This window comes from Lissotriton helveticus, chromosome 9 (genome assembly GCF_964261635.1).
Source record: "Lissotriton helveticus chromosome 9, aLisHel1.1, whole genome shotgun sequence".
In the NCBI taxonomy this organism is placed as follows: Eukaryota; Metazoa; Chordata; class Amphibia; order Caudata; family Salamandridae; genus Lissotriton; species Lissotriton helveticus.
The window spans coordinates 692,273,824-692,294,098 of NC_136070.1; the positions used below are offsets into that span (position 1 = coordinate 692,273,824).

The window sequence follows — 20,275 nt, forward strand, 5'->3', positions numbered from 1 at the left end:
TCAATTAACAATTTGAAATCATATATAATGCATGTTGGGTCTCGACCCTAAAAAAGTTTTCAATTTAGAGTCGGCCCTGCTTAAGTCCCCCCGCACTGATGTTTTTTCATATCTAGGGGTCCTTATGGATGATCAAATAAAATGGGGGACTCTGATTTCTAGGAAAAGGGGGGATCTGGCCTGTGTGAATGCGGCAATTTTGCCTCAAAACTAGGGAAGCGACCAATTGCAGCTCTGCTAAAAGTGTACCAAGCGAAAGTTGTGGCTATAGCTAGTTATGGAAGTAAAATATGGGGCCATATCGCTGCAGATTCTCTCCAGGTGATCGAGAATATTTTTTTGAAGCGCTTGTTGTGTGTGCGTGGTCTGTCAAATTTGGCAGCCCTCGAGGAATTGGGGGTCCCCTTTCTAAGTGATACTCTGGCACTACGCCCACTTGTGTTTTGGTTGAACCAGGCTTTATCTCTTAATCCTCTCATTTTAAAAGAGTGCATGTCACTCAATAATGTTCCCGAATACCGTGGCTTAGTTATATTAAAAGCAGCCTCGATGGGTTAGGACGTGCTAATCTATATTCTAACCCTGAAACCATTGTAAAAAAGGACGTGGAATTAATCAGGGAATCCTTTCTCCCATTAAGGAAATTGGAAAGGGATGAGCGGGAAATCATGAAACCGAGTGTTCACACTTTTTTAATGCTCAAAACAACCCCTTCTACCGAGCCTTACCTCCTGGGGTCTTTGTCCACACATGAGCGGTTTTTACTGACGAGGTTTCGCATGAATCTTTTTCACCTCCTGCTAGCCAGGCCCAAAGGGTGCAGTAGAGGTCAAGTGTTAGCACCCTGTGGCTTCGATGGACAGTCTCCACAGGATTTGCTACATTTTATGCTTTTTTGTAAAATTTTTGCGATCCCTCGAAGGCATTTTTTAGTCCCTATTTTAAAGAGGATGAATTTTATCCAGGCACGTCCTGCCCTCCTGTATCTTCCACTGTTGAAGGAGGATTGCATATTTTTTATTGTGGGCTACCTTAAATCCACCATGAAAACCAGGGTTTGCTTGGACATGTAGCCATTTGCTTGATGAATCACCAGGGTCTGAGAGGTCGAGGAGGACTAGCTCATCCTCGAAGGAAAAATCCAACCTAAGGGAGATGCTTTTATGGCACTATGCACTTTATTATCTTAGATTAAAATAGGAGGTTGTGCAATGTTTTTTTTTCATATTTCATAAAGTGTGTTATTTAATTAATTAATGTTTTATTGTATTATGGATTTTAAGCAACTTTTATGGCTTTATCTATGTGAAACCGAATAAAGTTTATTTGAATTTACTGTAGAAAGAACACTAGCTGAGGCTCTGGTGATACAATGGATAGGTATTGTTGCTTACTATTGGGGATTTCCTCACAGCTCATGGCAATTACATGCTAAAATTACTCCTTATTGTTACAGTGATTTTTTTTCTCACCATTTAAGCACCACAAAATCTCAGGAAAAGAAAATCCCTGCCAAACTGACGGTCCAGGTCTGCAGTTTTTCTCTGCTCATTGCCCAACCACCCTAAATTTCTCTTGGTATTTTGTTGTCACAAAAAATTTCAGAGATTCTCGTGGGCGAGATGGGAGTATCATCCAGATCAAGTATAACCCAGAGGAGGTATCTAAACTCTGGCATCTCTACAGAGAGGAGAAGATGAGAACACCTCAACAAAAAGGCAGAAACAAACAATTGAAAAATGTAGAAAACCGCCCTCAGACATCAAATATGGGTAGAAATAATCCAGATAAACAGATTTCAGTTCAAAATGCCTTATTTTTAAGAGCTTATCCTCCAGATCAAGGATAACCCATAAGTGGCATCTAAACTCTGGCATCTCTACAGAGAGAAGATGAGAACACCCCCCAAAAAAGGCAGAAACAAACAATTAAAAAATGCAGAAAACTGCCCTTAGACATGTATACTATATTAATTAATTTGTACTGTAGGATAATTGAGTTATGGATTATGGATTTTACTAATGCATTTTTTATTTTACTGTTTACTGTGGACATATACCTTGATGGTTTGTAACAACCAAATAAAGTATATATATATATATATATATATATATATATTTATTTTTTTTACACACTATCCTTCCCGACAGGAAGAAAAAATGGGCCGCACTCCTGAAGTACTATTTTAGAATTTTGGTTTATTTTTTATCTTACTCCTTCATTTTTAAGGGTTTCTTTAGCGAGATCAGATCGTGTTTCGGTATCCCTGATACCTTGCTCTTGATCAACTGATCACTTGCCAAGTTTCTATTCCAATATTGAGATAGACATCATGTTCCTGTTTGTGTCACAAGTGCCCCTTTGCATTCTGGACAATGTAGTTTATTATTCTTTCATTTGAAGTGAATGACTTTATGGTGACTTGCATATTTCTCTTCTCTTCTCCTGGTTTTACAATTCCTTTATTTTCCGGCATATTCTGTTCAATTTATCTCACATTTTGAGTTTTCAAATATCTATTTTTTCTTTTCTTTTTTTCACTCTTTGTTATTTTTGCTTAATACAACTTTATTTGTCCTTGTGATATCCCATTCTTGGGCAAGCCATCCTCAGTTTTTTGTTTCTGTTCTCTTTGTTTATTGTTTTATGCCTCCTGTTTTCCTTATAACTCCCGCTCTATCCCCCTCCAGTGGGGCTACTCCTGTCACCCTCCTTCATTTAAGTTTGTAAGAATTTCTCTTCAGCATTATCGAGGATTCCTCTTTTCTTATAAATGTATGTACATTTCCTCAGATTGATTCAGGCCGTGCAGGCTTAATGTCAAGTTTAAGATATGGTGTGATTCTTTCTGGCGCAATACTTTTTCTCTATCACCACCACGTTCTCTTTTTGGGACTGTCTCAATTCCAAATTCCAGAATTTTAATTGCTTCCAATCTCCTCAATGGAATTGCTCCATATGTTTTGAAACAGCGTTTGTACGGTCCTTATGCATGGTTGCCCTCACATGCTCCATTATTCTTTTCTTCAGCTCACAGATGGTACTTCCCACGTACCTCTGTGGGCATGGCATTCCACTACATATACCGTACATTGTCTTTTACAAGTGATTAGTTGACGGATTTCCCACATTTTATTGTTAGCCATTCTCACTTCTTTTGTTTGTTTGGCTATTTGGCACATTTTGCACGAATGGCATTTCAGGAAGCCCCTTGTTTTCAACCACGTTTCTTCCTTTTTCTTGCCTCTTCAATGACTGTGAATAAGTTGATCCTTTACATTGTTTGCTCTTCTATATGCACCGTGGTATGTTTCCCCACTGATTCTTTCACAGTATTGTCCAATTGGAGGATTTTTCAGTTCTTCTTTAGAATTTTCACAATTTGATTACTTTCTTGTGAATAATCCATTATCAATCGGTTTGGCTCTGATTCATCCTTCTGTTTTCCACTCTTTTCCACTAGGCAGTCCTCTCGTTTTCTTCTGTTTGTTCTCTCCCAGCATTTATTGACCGCCCCTGGATTGTATTTTCTTCTTTTAAAGCGTTCTGCTGTTTTTTCACTGTGTTCTCTCCATTCCTCCTCCTCGCTACAAATCCTTTGAATTCTTAAGAATTCCCCATATGAGATGCTGGAAATTAGAGAGTGTTGGTGGAAGCTAGTTGCCTCCAGAATGCATTCGTTGCTGTGTCCTTCCTATGCAGCGTTGTTTGGATTTGGTTATCCTTAATATAAATTTCAGTATCCAGAAATACTACTCTTTCATTGCTTATTACATAAGTAAATTTCAGATTTTTTGTGCAGTTGTTGATGACTTCAAAGTATTCCTGGAATTCTGCAGTTGTGCCATTCTAGATTATAAGTATATCGTCAATGAAGCTTTTCCAACTGACGATTTTCTTCAGTGTCTGATCATTCATTACATTCCACGCTCTTTCTTTTTCCCACCATCCCACGGCTAAACAGGCGTAGCTGGGACTGAAAGAAAATCCCATTGCGGTTCCACTGTTTTTGCAGAATATTTCCTCGCCAAATACGAAAACATTTTGATTGAGACAGATGGAGATCATGTCTAGCAGCATTTTGTTTTTGTTGTGATTACTGTATTTGATGTTCCTATCTTGCAGGAAGTAAGTACATGCCTCGATCCCAATGTCATTTCCAATGTTCGTGTAGAGGGATATAACATCCATTGTTATTAGTTTGTATGTTCCCTGCCATGGTGTATTTTGCAGTAGTCTCAACAAATCACTTATATCCTGTACATAGAAGCTCAGTTGGGCCACATAAGGTCTAAAAAAATAATCAATGAAGTTAGCTATTGGCTCTTAGAGATCCAGTCGATTATTGTTTACCTATTGTGCCCCCATTGTGCTGTGATGCGAACATGAAGAGAACCCATGACCATATAAACAAATATGTAACTAGAAACATATACGTTTTTTGAACTTGCAAATTACAAAATGACATTGCCCATTCAGGGCTATATGAAAATATAGTAAATTCTCGAAGCAATATCACTGATTATTATTAGCCCATTTGGGGGTACAATAGGTAAACAATAATCGACTTAAGGCACATGCCCATCTGTGGGCAGTAGTAAGGTATAGATGTATTAACATTTGTACATAGTTGTAAATAATGGCAGTTATGAATTTATCTGCTGGATATTGGTGCCGTAGTGCAGAACAGGAAAGTACACTATGAAATTATGTTTTTCAATGTAATTTTGCATGTTCCAAGATGGTGCTGAAAGATTTGTGTCTGTTTTCATTATCAATGTATGTGTCAGAATACAAGAAAAAAGTTACATAAATTCAGGCTGTTTCCGGCGCGCCAAATCACCATCGAAAAAGGAGTCTGTTGAAACGCGTCTGGTTGTGTTTGTGAGTCGAAATAAAACATCTATGGACTTGCCACCTTGAGTGCTTTTCCTTTTTGAAAGTAAAGAAGGCTGGAAGCTGATATATATATATACACACATATATATATACACACAGTCAACACACAAATAAAATGAGGAGAGGGAAAAATAGACAAAACATTACAGATAGTCCATACCATGCTACATACCAGCTTTCCTCTCTGCTGAGCTGACCGGCTTTCCCGCAGAGCATACACATTTCCACAAACAGATATCTCCCTCCACACGCCCGGCAAGGAGTCTTCCGAAAAGCCACCAGTGGGGTGCATCACCAGAACACCGTTAGTGGTTAAACCATCCATCAAGCCATCCGGAGTCCGCCATTTTGCTGCCCTCTCCTGCCAATGATTGTAGACACCAGTGTGACATCACAAGTTAAAGGATATTCAAAAAATAGAACTATTCATACCATTAAACTAAAACAATCTTCTTCTCTCCATTTCTACAACACACGTCAGCAATGGACAGCCAAACATTTCTCACTGTAGGAGTGTACACAATGATTTCTAATTTTGTTTATGAAGCATTAAAATTTTTGAACTTCAGTTCATGTTTTAACTTATTCCACAAAAAAATATTCAAGTCCATCTATTTACATTTTGGAAACCGTAGGTTGTAAACATTTTATGAATGTTCTACCCTAAATATTTTGAACTCTTTATTTTCACAGGTATCCTTTTTGTAAACTGTTCCCTATTTGGGAATATAACATATTTATAAGTACTTCCTGCTAATGAGAATATCAGTTCCACTGGCGGGTGGGGAGTTGCGAGAGGGACCAAGGGGGAATCAGACGTCTGTTTTTTTCTAAAATGTGGACTATGGATGAAAAGAACTAAGCGTTGGCTCTGCCAAACCAGAAGACAATATGCCCCAGAAGACTTGCAGTAGTGAGGAAGGTAAAGCTGGTCAAATACAGCTATACAAATCGCCTGCTCCTCTTTGTCTTGCCTCCACTAGACATACCTTAATTAGTTTAGGACTACGGTATCAGTCAGGACCTGCTTTTTTACTGAACATAGAATACATTTCTGAACATGTAAACAATCAACCTCTAAGCTAAACTGGCTTTCATCTAGTTAGAAGGCAGCACCAGTTGGCTCTACTGACGTACATTGAACTGGTGAGGCTACAGGGGTCGAAAAACAATTATGAGGGAAGATGAAATCCTAATGGGTGTGAAATTCTGTGCTTCTCGGCACCCATGATGGGAAAAGGGAAACATCATTGGAACAACTATAGGCTCTGGTATTACACACATGGGTTACAAGTGAAGGACTGGTCCAAGAAATACTTTTTGTGGCGGGTGTAAGAGGGTGAAAACGTACTTCTACCACGCCCTGTCTGCATCAGGATACCAACGTAACCCATGGTCCACCCGGATAACAAAGCATTTGGAGCAGGTGGCACAGAATTTAGGGGTTCTGACAACCTTTGATTGTGGCTCTGCTAATAATCTAACCAACTATCACTGAACAACACAGCCTGAAACCTATGCAAATGTACTGTATCATGTAGGCAAAATCATACAGTCTAATTGGCACTTTGACAACTGTGAGGTACAAGGTCTTTTTGCCTGATTAACAAAGTATGTTGATTAGCCCTGTTCAGTCTCTGGCGCCAACAAAGACCTCTTTTGGGTATTTAAACTTAATTTCATGTTATTATAAAGCAATCGTTAGGATTACAATCTCAGTGAGACTATAACATCTGCTGATGTTTAAGCCTGTACGGATATGAAGAAAAGTCTGAAGAATTATCAAAAGAAATCTAAATCAATATTTTGTTATTTGCGACTGGCTTTAATCCGCAGAAAGATAAAATGGTGCAATATTTGAAACAAAGGAATGTGTCACTTTTTTTAGGCCCAATCAGGTACCTGTAAGTCTCCTACTCTCATCTTCCTTTGAAGAGGAAGAGTAGTAAATCAATAGCAGAAAATGAGCCTACAAGCAATGAAGGAATTGTGGACCCTTTTACTCCAAGAAATGAGACCTATGTAGTAGCAAGAAACTCTGGATGGTGGAAATTCTTCACCACTAGAGTAACCCAAAACTATCCAGTTCTCTGACTTTAGCAATATGAATAGGCAAGAGACTCCTACACGGATTTTAGTTTAAACTGCAGATAAGCAATGCTACTACATGAGAAAATTGATGGGGTTATAACGCAAATCCAGGAAACTAAATAGTAGTCCTAGCAAATATGCTTCTGACCTGCTGATGAAAGTAGAGTATTTAGATCAACTTTAAAAGCAGATCTTATGGCATGAACCCACTCACTCAACGAGTGGAATAAGAAGGGTGTCTTAAGACAGACATCTAAAACAAAAGCGTCTCATGATTTGACAGTGGCAATCCGTAGAGAGTAATGGGGTGTACCATGCAGATGCATGGGAGGGGGCATTTTGAGGAATGCTAACCTATAGCACTGTAAAGATGGTCTTAAAAGGATGGGTGGTTCATCTAGCCTTTGAACGTGTAACCGGCAGGTCACACCAGATGACAGGGAAGATCCTTTAACGAATCGAACCATCTTACTGGCCACTGATAGTATAGTATGCACCAAAAAGGAAATATTGTTCACATAAAGAAATATTTTCAACTAAATAATATAAAAGCCAACAGTTGACTACAGGATTTTGGAATAGGGGTTAAAGTAGTATCCTCGTCCCTAACCTTCAATCAAGTGTAAGTCACTCTAAGTAAAGAAAAAAGAGGGTGCTTCTGGTCTGATATTGATAAACTTACAAAACGAATCAGCTATACAATTCCAAGTACAAGAAAGACCTTATGTTAAAGATTTCCATATATTATTAGGAAGAGGGAGATGTAATCTCTCACTTAGGATACATTCCTGAATAATCCTATTTCAGACACTCTTAGACCTCTAATTTAAAAAGTGTGCTGGCAATCATGCACAAGGAAGACTGCAGCCAGTAGGATGTGTAGATTGCTAGCCTTTTGGATAATAGATTGTACTGAGCTTCACTGCAACTCTGCAGCCAAATGCCTCTCAGATTCCTGCTTTCACATCTCGATGTTTTCATTTTGGCAACCAAGAGCAAAGAGAAGACAAAGTCAAGCACAGGGGAATAGGTCTAGGAAAGCACACAACTGTGTTCTATGACCTTACCTATAGTAGAAAACCCAGCCAGGATTTGAATACTACCAAAATTAATATGTATCAGGAAAAGTATATATAATGAAATATCAGTCACGTATATCTATATATTTGTTGGTCAATCTGAAAAAGTATTAATCATAGAGGGCCCCTCTGTTAAATGAAGGGATTTTTCTTCCCACTTAGATATTTGTTTGGAAAACAATACGTTTTCCTTAAATAACCCTCAACCATCAGGGCAGCCCCTTGGTGACACAGGCCTGCGCTCACCTTAAAGCAAGGGAGTAGCATTGAGGCAAGTGTGACTACAGGAGTCCCTTCCCCCGTATGGTCTCATGTTGCAATTAAGAGGCAACTAATATGTGATACTAATCTATCAATATATTTCCTCCTAACTATTAGGGTTTGTAAGAGTGGTACCAGGGAACTCACTAATCTTTGGTCCTGAAGAATAGCCTTGGGGTAGGGTTAGAAACATGTCGACCAGCGAACCAAGGCCCATTAACTCCTTCAAGTTAAATTTGTTTCCATATTTTAACCATACCTGATAGAGGTAATAGTAAAGAATCTTGTTTTCAATTTTTCCTCTACCTCCCCCTTTTTTGAAGCAGTCAGAAAAAGTGACTGGATTTTACTATTTGGTGGAGTGATGTGTCCAACCACTATCAACCGGTGAGTTTATCTGCAAACTTCATTTATTTGTCTTAATGATACCTTTTTATTCATGAATTTTCACTTTTTGTAGAGGAAAGTGCAGGACTATAGTAGCTTTATTGCCTTATGTCAGGCTGTTATGCTATAATTGGTGCTGATCATAAAGGCATACATTTAGAGCTTCATGAAGTCATATATGGGGATCACTTGAAGCCATTGAAGATTACTGAAGGACTCTTTTTAATGCTGGGATCATAAACACTAGACCCCTCCCCCCCATCAACCAAAAAAGGATCTGTAAGATGTTAAGCATTATAAAGTAGATGTGTAATAGACGGTACAGTCAAACCCAACATTCACAGTCTAAGTATGGCCTGACTGTAGTTTGATTGCCTCAAATTAGATGAGCACAATTATCATCAACCACTCTTTTTATTTGAACCATAGTTCCATTATATGGCTCACCACTTCTAACATCTCAGTGAACATCACTGCCTAAATCGTTTGTTATTGGTGGCTTTGTGACACTTTAAGGACTGACTTACTCCAAGGAAGATATTTCGTGAGGCATCAAAGCCAGCCGCATAAATCCTGGCTGTGTAGGGGGGACCACGTTCGCAGATGACTCTGCAGGCATAGCGGGAAATGGTGCTCTGGGCAGACTGACCATCACTGTTGCCGGTTCCCCCAGGTGCTGTGTCCGTGACCACAAAGTCTATCATGCTTTCTGTGGATCTGCCAATCTTTAAATGAAAAACCAAGAATGTAGAATGAAAAGTTAAGAGATTTTAAAAAAAGACACAATGTTCTTTTTATTGGAAGTATTTACTTCACTGAGAGGCCAAACATAAAAAGATTCTCCAAAAAATGTGCAAACCAGAAACTGTATGCTAAGATAATATAATGCATATACAGTGTAACACTGAAGATTTAGTATTTTTAAACTGGATTAACATAGCATATAACATTTCATTATATGCAACTAGTAATCTATCTGAATGATCGAAAGTGGAGTGCTACAATCGTTATAAGGTTTCACTTCAAGTTGGCTACTCCCTGTCAGTTACCAGAACTAAGTGGATGCAGTGCACTTTTTATCCCCATACATTTCCATCCGCAGTGTGGATTTAATTTGCTTCTTTCCATTAAGATCAAAATGGTGTTCACACCAGCATCCTGGACATTCACATATTTTTCATAGGTAGGAATTCTAGATTTACCTAAAATTGTGCTGTACACAAGTCGCTCATATATAAGGAGTTTTGCCTTCCAGTGACAGAAAGTAGAAACTGCAGTCAAAATGAACATAACTCACACAGATATATGTCACAATCACATATGCTTTCACAAAGCATGCCATTACAAAGCGGGCAATACAACGAACGTGGTGTTACCACACGTTCAATTACAATGCAAGTTGTTACAAGAACTTGCCTTAGGGAAGCGCTGGACTTTGGAATAGTATATTTTAATATTACAACTCCAGTCTGTGCAACAGTAGGGAAGGTGTTGGATTTAAAATACAACAACATGTTCCCTAATGCAAGTTGTTGTAACGACTTGCATGGCAATGGAACGCATAGTAACAATGCGTTCGGTGTATTGCCCACGTTGTAATGGAACTGCATAGTTCGGGCTGAGTAATAAAGGCTGTTTCCCAACTCACACTGTTCTGACAGTAAGAGTGATAGGATATGCTCTGACATAAAGGATAAAAGAAAGGTGAGATAAAAATCAAACAAAAATAAGTATGAATCCCATTGGAACATACATGTTAAATATAATTCAATAACAACGAATTGGTGTTATGAATGTCAATACCCTCAGGCATCAGTTCCTAAAGAAATTAACCTTTAGGTACATGCAGATTATAAAGAAAATCAATTTATCACAGTAAAACCTGTCTTAAATTTTAAAAAAGGAAAACGAAAAAACTATTCAATCACTATTGTATGTTATACACATATTGAATAGCGAAATGTGAGTTAATGGAACATACAAGATGGTGCAAGCAACCCAGTGCAAGTGTAAAGTTAAACATATTTTAGTTTAAAACATAAAATAAAATTTGCGAAACAAGAGAAGAGCATTTCTACTGCTGGACTTTTTTTTTTATATAGATCGATTTTCCTATTCTGTAACTAGAAAAATTAAATTTTCGAAGTCATAATCAGGACTGGTGTTGTATTGGGGAAAAGATGACTCCACAAGGGGAAAGCATTCCGACAGGAACGGTTTATTTAAGCAACCACATTCCAGCTATACTCTACCAGTAATAGTCCAACTGTCATATTTGGAATCTTAAACCGTCTCGCGTTCGTAGCACGAGACGAGCACAACCATCAGGAAGAAAGAAATGAGGGATGGGGGAACAACAACATAATAGAAAGGGGCAAGTTCAATATAATATAATGCAAACATAACACGTGGCAATATTGTCGATGTAACCACTCATCTACTAGTTTACAGTGATCCTTGAGCAAAACAAAAGTATTTCAATTGAGCCAATATCATCACAACCGGACTAGTAAATTTAAATGTTCTGTGCCACATTATGAAATAAACTATTGCTAATCTTGCCGCTGAATATACTATGCAGAAAAAAATACTTTGTCAAGGAACTACATCTTTCTGCAGAGAATATAATTTGAAGAAAAGCAGGTACATCGAAATATGTCCTTACTGTTTGGGACTCGTAAAACTAAATGACATCACTTGAAACATATAGCAAGTACTGGGCACACGTGAGATATAAATAACTTCAAGTAATATGGTCTTACGAGACAAAAACAAAGGACACCGGTTGTATAGTGAAAACAATATATTGAAATTCATATAAGGCTCTCCTGATCACTCAACCCCAATACGGCCCGGAGCAACCAGCTTCCCACAGGAGACCCGGCCACAGTCATACCCGATTGTTCCCGCGCAAGTCATCCGTCCTTTGACCCTTGCTGCTCATTTCCATCCAGATTGCTACAATTTCACCGTTACCCCGATTTGAACACACGCCGCTCGCAGCCCTGATGAGTCACAGACACTGTCCTGTTGACGAAACACGTGTCGGCTGGCGTTTGTAAAACAAAAAAAGAAAAGAAGACTTATATGAATTTCAATATATTGTTTTCACTATACAACCGGTGTCCTTTGTTTTTGTCTCGTAAGACCATATTACTTGAAGTTATTTATACCTCACGTGTGCCTAGTACTTGCTATATGTTTCATATGGTGTTCTGGCATCTCTTGCCCGACCGCCTTTGAGTGGTTTCAAGGTTTTCCTCTTTACTGGTAGCACCGTCCAACACATCTCCTTTCTGTCCATCATCACACACCACTACTGCATTGTGTGAGCGCCCTACACTGTACAATCCAAACCTTCAGCCGAATCTGTCTAAATGACATCACTTGTTACAAAAAAAATAAAAAAAAATAAAGGAAAAATAATTCTGTTGCCAAAAAGAAAAGTATACATGTTCTTCTCTTATTTCTCAAATATTTCTATTTGAATGTGGTTCTAAAGAACAAGTTACTTACCTTTGGTAACTGTCTTCATGGTGCATACTATATCCCACCACAGATTCCACACATCTAGAATATCCCTAAGCTCTATACTGGATTTGGAAACACAATAGTGCTCCCAAGCACCTGTGCGTGGCGCAGTGCTTCTGACCTCGGTTACTTTCTTCAGTCTGCCCGTGCCCTTGGACGCTGAGCCCACAAACCAATCAGAGTACCAATGTACGGTCTTGCTTGAGACCTTTTTAGATGGACAGAAACCATTCCACAGAACAGGGAGGTGGGAGGGCAGTGAGAAATCTGTGGCTAGCCAGAGTATCCGCTAGAAAGAGAGTTACTAAAGGTAAGAAATATGTTCTTCTGTGGGATACCTCATATTCCTCCCTTTTAAAATAGACACTGAAGCAGTACTTCTCAAGGTGGAGGGTCTGTGGAAAAGGCCCAGACCAAAATTTCCTAGAGGACGGTTGTCAAGGTAGTATTGCATCATGAATGTGTGTATGGATGCCACGTCGCAGCCCGACAAAATAAGGCCACGTTGATCACCAGTTTGTCTGGGAAAAGGGTGGTGAAGGCTGCTGCACTAAGAAAGTATGAAGCTCAGTAATTCGAGAGCTGAAGTAATCACAACAAGAAACATAGTCTTCAAAGTCAGAATACGCAATGAGCAGCAGTACATAGGCTCAAATGAAGTACCCATGAGGATCATTAGGACCAAACTGAGGTCCCATTGTGGCATCACAAAGGGTTTGGAGGGAAACATTTATAATAAACCTTTTAGAAACCTCATCACAACAGGTGATTTAAACAAGGACATCTGGTCCGGCAAATGCAAAAATGCCAAAAGGGTGCCCGCTGCAATTCCTTGTGGGGTCAAAGACAAAACAAAGGATAAGACATCTGACTGTTTGGTCTGTAATGAGTACGTGTTGTGGACACCACATCAGTCCCCAAATTTGTCCCAGTGCTTGCTGTAATTGCACTTAATAGAGAGGTGCCAAGAAGCAAGGAAAAAATCCGGAACCTCAGGAGGACGATCAAATGCAGTCAACCGCTGCCTCTCAATCTCCACCCATGGAGGTTATGTAGATTGTGAAGACCTGTGTGTAGAATTGCTGCTCTGACAGATCTTTTCAAAGTGGAAGCCTGATCAGGGAGCAGATGCGCATGCCAAGCCTTTTAAGTACCAAGTTCTCCTGGCCCCATCCAGAGCCACTAGGATAACTTGGGATTGGTCTTTCCTGATGTTCAGCAGAACTCAGGGCAGAAAACAAAGAGGTGAAAGGGTGTACAGGAGTCTTTTGCTCTAGCCTGAATGTATCTCCTATAGCGAGTGTTCTTAGGGAATCCATTGCACAGAAGATTGGTCACTGAGTGTTTGACTGTGCCTACCTTAACTCACGGGTAACATCTGTGGGACTTCAGGATGGGTCTAAGAAAATACACATCATGCAATTCCAGGGCTATGGTTCACTCACCCGGATTCAAGGCAAACAGAATCTGGGCAACTGTGAGCATGTTGAACCTGTCCTTCAGCAGCAAGGTGTTCAGAGGGCAAAGTTCTAAAATAGGACAATAGCCTCAGTAGTTCTTAGGCATGGATAAAGAGAGGGAGTAACAACCAGTCTCTATTTCTGAGGCTGGTAGCCTCTCTACGCCCCTTTTGGACAACAGAGCCTGACCTCCTGCAAACAAAATGGTCATGTGCTCCACTGAAAGCAGTTCTGATGTGGATAAACGATGCAGTGGGCTGGAATAGAGGGCTGTAGCCCTGTTGAAATATCTGGAGGATTCATTTGCCACCCTTGGAGAAAGTACTGGATTCAACCTCCTACAGGATGGTTGTGTGCCACTAAGGGCAAACTATGGTGGCTTGCAGACTGATTCCACAGGGGAGGGGGACTGGTAGGATCTCTGCCCTTTGGGTCCTGCACGTTGAGTGCCTCAACCCCATCCCCACCATCGAAGGGACTTGGTCATGTGTTTTGGGGACCCCTGGCGATGCCTATACACCCAACTTCACAGATAACCTAGAAGGGTCAAAATTGTTGAGGGAACTGTCTGGCAAACGTCGAAAGGCCCGAAGTACGTTCTGTGACCTTACTCTCCTTTTTTTTAATTGTTATTTTAATGTTTAGTAAACAAATACAGGAACAGATAAAGGGGACAATACAGCCCAGGGGAGGGAAGGTAATCGAAAAACAGAATCTTCAGGGGTGAATAGATAAAAAAGGGGGATACTAATGCCAAGAGGGGTGCTAGTTATACAGACAGATATTTTTCCATGTTGACTCCCAGATGCAAGTACATGGTATTACGCACATAAAACGCTAAATGTCTTTCTCTGTTCTAGGTGGTCGCAGCAGCAAACAATGTACACATAATAAACATTTTGAGCATCCCCATAAGAAAAGGAGGGTCAAGAGGGAATAATAATAGGGGAGGAAGAGTAGAGGGGCAATGTGAGGGGGGAGAGAACCGCATTAGTGTTCTAAGATAACTAGGCGTAACAACCTAAGAGGCCATGACTGCTTTGAGGGGATACTGGGGTGGGGTGGGTGGAGGGGCGTTGGATTGTGTAGATACGTTCCATGTATGGCAGGTTAGAACCAGACCGGTGCCCCTATTTGGGGCGGTTCTTGCTACTGATCTGAAACATTTGTGGGCGTCGAATCAATTATGGGTGCAGGGGAGACGAGTTGTAGCGGGTGTAAAAAGAGGTGGAATAAATGCCAAATATCGTTGGGCCTTGAGGGAAGGGGCTGAATCGAGGAGTATATCTCAGTGTGCATATCACAGTATGTCATGCTGCTGAGCCATGCTTCCTTCGTGGGAAGTTGTCTAGTGCCCCAGTGTAGTGCAATTTCTCTTTTTGCTAACAGTAGTGGTATAGCAGTGAATATTTGGTGGCTGAGCGGGATATCAATGACAATTTCTAACAGGGCTAGTTTGGGGAGGGGGGGGCATCATGGAGGTTATATCTGAAATCACTTAAAATATTGTGGTCCAGTAAGCGGATATACAGGGACAAGTCCATTTCATGTGAACGAAGTCGGTGTCAGGTAAAACGCATTTTGGGCACTGGGGTGATTTGGAGGGATTGTATCTGGTTCGCTCAGTCAGTGTGAAGTATATTCGATGAATGAATTTAAAATGAAGCAGTTTGTGTCTGTGGTTGGGAGACACCCTTTTAATTTGTTCAAGGCTACATGTCCATTCCCTATCGGATAGGGGGTGGTCTAGGTTCTCTTCCCAGCGGCGCTGAGCCCCTCTGTCCCTCACATGTTTGAGTGCCATACATGCCCGATATAGTTTAGTGACAAGATGTGAGCCGTCTTGATCAGTTATTAGCAGTGTAAGAGGCGTAAACACCTCTGGAAAGAGGGAGAAGGAGGGAATCATAGAGCGGAGAGCAGCAAGTACTCTGGTTGCTATGTAATTGTCCATGTAAGACTTCTTGGTCTGCGTTGCCAGCTCAGTCAGTGATACTGCGTGGTCATTGGGGAATAAGGACCCAATAGTGTGATGTTGTAACTTACGTAATGTGCGCTGGACCACTTTTTCAGTTTTGGGTGGGATAAGCGGGTTCTGTGGTAAAGGGAGGTTGGGTGAACATAAGGAGCCTGAGCCTAAAAGTAGGCTCAATTTTCTCCAGGCCCAGCAAGTGGTAGCTAAGGGTTGTATGTCGCTAGGATCCAATCGCATGCCCATTGGGAATATTGCTACCAGCGGGGTTGGCTCATACAGATCTTGCTCGGGTTTGGCATTTGGTATGCGAGCGTCAGGATAGAACCCGTGATAGGCAAATTGGGCTTGTGCGACTAGATAATATAAATGTAGGTAGGGAAAACGAATCCCCCTCTCTTGTAGGGGAGGTTCAGAGTGTCCCAGGCTAATCGTGGTCTCAGTCCCGTCCAGACCAGGCGGATCAGCAACCCATGGAGATGCAGAAAAAAGGCTTTAGTTAATGGGATTGGTATATTGGTGAATAAATATAAGAATCGGGAAAGAACGTTCATTTTAATGGGAGCTATGCGGCCAGCCATAGACAGTGGATGCTTGATACAGCGTTCCACTTGCAGTGCAAGCCTGTCAATGGCAGGCCCATAGTTTAAACCTGACGCTCCTTGAAGCATTCCAGGGCAGAAACAGCCTTCTCACCAAACAGATGAGACACATCGAAAGGCACATCCATAAGGGCTGTATGGTCATTTTCATGGAAGCCCACAGACCTCAGGCATGCATGGTGATGGAGCACCACACTAGCGCCATCTGCTCGTCCCAAGCAATCTGTGGTTTGTAGAATAAATTAGATATTTGACTCCATCCTGAATACTTTGAGCCAGGGATCTCCGACACGATCTATCCGACCATGTGTCCGAGGGCTTATGTGTAACACCAATAATCAGGCAGCTGACTCTGACGGGCTCTCTGGCCAGGCTGGCCCACAAGAACATTTGTTTCCCAAATGCCTCGATCCTCTTTGATTCTCTGTCCAGGGGTTGTGGGGACAGGATTGGGGATTACCTTGCTGGTGGCAGCCTGTACCACCGGACTGTCAGAAGTAAATGCTGGGTCAAAAACTCTGGGTTGCCTGGTGCCGATCCGTGGTATTTGGCTACCTGTCAGTTAACCACTGGGCAAGAACAGGGTTTAACCATGTTCCAATTAATGTGTCAGTTAGGGCTATATTAAACCATAGTGAGGACTCAAATGCCTGTCCAGGCTACAGAACATCTGTAAATACATTAGTTTTAACTTCCTAAGAGGGGATTTAGGTCCAACACCTTCATTGCATGTTTAATCACTAACAGCAAAGGAAACACTTTCTTCTGTTGGTGACTCCAGTGGGGAATCAACCCGGTATCAGTGGAAGTATCAAGCTCACTGACATCTTCTAGATCATGAGAGGGAAATTCATCCCGATCATGTCCATTGCCATTCCCAAGTGTGGGTTGGCTTTGATGCGAGTCGGAGCCAAAAAGCAGATGGAGAACCTGATTGCAGCTCTATTGTGTCTGAATCTGACTGTTTGTGGACCAGGTGCATCAGAGATAAATCAAGACACGACCTTGGTCGACACTGAGACGAGTTTGGTTCAAAGTTAGACACCGATATTGGTAAGGTGCACATCTCCAGTGCCGGTGGTTCAGGGTCTGTGTCAACATTGAAGGGACTGACGAAGATTGTGGCGCAAAAGTGGAAATTGGCTCCAGAGACATGATGGAACCAGAAGCAGGTTCAAGAAGCACAGACGGGGGGGAGGAGCCTAGCTCGCGTCCGAGATGGCCGCGTTTTAGCTCGGCTCCGTTCGCCTGCCTGTTTTAATCGTCTATCCTGTCGTTATCCTGCCCCGGGAAGCCCTCTTTGCTGTGCTGTAGTGCGAAGACGCCTTGCAGGCACTCACCCTTTGCTCCGGTGGTCCTGGGTGCCGTGGATCCTGTGCGGCGCTCCCGCTCGCTTCGGAGCCTCCGGGGCGGGCTGGCCTGGACCTCTCGGCGGCGCCCGGACGGGACGGAGCACGATGATCAGCCCTTGATGGCGCAGTGGACGTGGTCGTGGAGGCCGTTGTGCGTGTAGGCCGGCTGTGCTTGCTGGCCGACTCCGGTGGGCCGGAGGCCTTGGGTGGAGGCGCTGCCGTCCATTGGCTGGGCTACTCGTATATCTGGCTTGCTCCCCCTTTGTTCTCCGGTCCGGCCATTTTGATTTCTTCCGCCCGGACTCGGAGAACGGGACCGGCGGCACTGGGGAGCCGGCGATTACCCTTCTTCTGGTGGCCCTCCTTCCTGCCCCGGGATGCCCTGCCGCCGGTCGGCTGGTCTTCATTTGTCTCGCTGCTGCCCCGACGGAGGTTGCCGGCTGCCGCGGCCTCGCCGGGCTTCCAAGATGGCGGCCGACCCTGAGTGTCTCAGCCGGGCCTGGACGAGCGCTGGAGGCCCGCCGCATGGCCCGGGTGCCGGATGTGGTAAAGGTTCTCCTACACTTCTGGATATCCTGGATGCCCTGCACTCCTGGCGAGCTTCTGTGGCTGCACCCGTTTTCGCTCTGGAGGCGGATCCTCTCTTTGGGCCGTTTGGGCCCCCAACATCGGGGGTGGCCTCACCGTTGCTGGGTGCGGCTGGAAATATCCTGGGAAGTATGGCCCCGGCGACAGCCGCGTCTGTGGGTGTACGGGGTTCCGTTGCCCTTCATCGTCCTGTGCGGTCTCCTTTGCCGCTGGTCTGGGGGCCGGATTCCGTCTGGCCTGGACTCGATGACTCTTCCTGCCCCTTCTCGCCTCGGCTGGCCGGCCATGGCTCCTGCGCCAACCCAGCTGGGTCGGCCTCGCTTGAACTGTCCCTGGAACTGTGCCTGCGATGTGTGCGATGTACCATGACTTTCCTGGATCTTCCGTGTTTTACTCCACGTGCCTTATCCGGACTGCCGTCAGATCTCCCTGTTCTATGCCTTCGGTTCTTCGCGGTCTGGTTCTTGTTGGATCGGACGGCTATGACTTTGGACAAACAAGGACAGGGTTGATATATATTTGCCTCTATGTGCGGTAGTCTTGTATTGGTTGGATGATCGGCATGTTACGGTATGATTATGTGTGACTTTAAGGTGCTCCTGGAGTGTATCCTGATAATTTTGACTTCCCGTGGGCTCTGCCCTTTTTCTCAGGCGGGTGGGTGGGTGCAGATAATACTGTCCCTTGGCCCTCTCCCGTGTGTGATTCCTTCCCTTTTCCTTTCCCCTCCCCCGTTTTTGTCCTTTGTTTCCGTCCTGTCTTTGCTCTTCTATATTTCGGGTTCTAATTAGGGCGACAGGCACGCTGCCGGGGGGTAGGCCATAGCCTTCTGCAGGGGTGCAGGGTGGGCTTGTGGGGTGGGCGGGGGGGTCTGTCATTTTGGGGGGTCTTTTTCCTCCCCTTTTTTCTCCCTTTTTTGTTCTATGGCTCTTTAGTATTCACTGTTTCGGGACTCTGTCTCGTCATGTGTCCCCCTGGTGTATTTTTGATGCATTTACCTTCCGGTCGTACTGTGATTGTGGTTCGCTATGTGTTCTATCATCAACCTTTAATGTATGCTGTGTACCGGATTCTGTTTTCCTGCCTGTCGCCGGGGGGCGCGTGATTGGGTAGGAGTCCCTTCTCTTTCCTTTTTCTTCCTTCCCCTCCCTTTTTGTGAAGGGTTTCTTTCCTTATGTTGGGGTGCGTATCGTATTGTTTTTTTACGGTGGGGTCCTTTTTTTGTACTTAGGTTTGTCAAGTCGGGTGGTTGCTGTGGTGGGTGGGCGCTGGACGGCGAACGCCATTGCCTCTCCTTGTGGTCCTCCGATTGGGCTTGTACTTATTGCTATGTTTACTTCATGTTGGTTTTATCCTGTATTTTTATGATCGCCGGACCGCGGCTCACCACGGCCCCTCCCTTGTTGTTGGATTCACTGCCCGTCATGATCCTGTACTCCCCGCCCTGTTAAAAAAAAGAAAATTACCCTTCTAATTTCCTGTTCCTGCTGATTGCTCTATGGCTTTTGGTGTATCTCCTGTTTTCTTGCCGTCATATCCTGTGTATACTTTTATATTGCTACTTATGCTTTCGCTATGTGGTGGCCGGCCCGTTGGGTTGTAGGCCCGTATTTGTGAGCACTCTTTGTACAATAAAGGTTTTAAAAAAAAAAAAAAAAAAAAAAAAAGAAGCACAGACGGCACTGAGGGCGAACCTGCAGGCAGGAATCCAAATGGAGGCCGTTGCAGGTCCTTGTGGACCAAATGTGCGCCACAGCCGAAGATGAGCAAAGTGGCCTCCCTAAAGGCTTCAATTTTCTGCAATGTTTAAGATGATCTGGAAAACTCAAGACTAACTGCGGAATGGGCTCTTCAATGGATCGGGAGAGAGACAGAGTAGCACGTTGATGCCCTTGTATCTCTCTGGAAATAAGAAAGTGGTTCATTGAGGTAAGAGTCCTGCTTGGCTTCCTTTTGTTTCCTCTTTGACTTCACCTTGGTCTAATCAAATGACTTTGAACACAATGAAGACCATTCACTGAAATGAACTCGGGATCAGGTCTGCTCTCTCAAC

The 20,275-nt window shown here is 42.9% G+C and overlaps 1 protein-coding gene across 8 annotated transcripts in view; it reads right to left on the reverse strand.

The window, feature by feature from the left end:
• The window catches only part of PELI3 (pellino E3 ubiquitin protein ligase family member 3), a 306,160-nt gene that overhangs the window by 29,258 nt on the left and 256,627 nt on the right, over positions 1-20,275 (reverse strand). For 7 of the 8 annotated variants that reach the window (XM_078660792.1, XM_078660790.1, XM_078660793.1 and 4 more), the window contains 2 exons: positions 9,245-9,442; positions 5,072-5,260 (listed from right to left, as the gene is read on the reverse strand). In XM_078660792.1, the coding sequence (XP_078516918.1) occupies positions 5,072-5,260; positions 9,245-9,442 (387 nt within the window). Of the gene's footprint in view, positions 1-5,059; positions 5,261-9,244; positions 9,443-20,275 lie in introns of all 8 variants that reach the window. The other variant, XM_078660791.1, reaches the window with a different exon arrangement.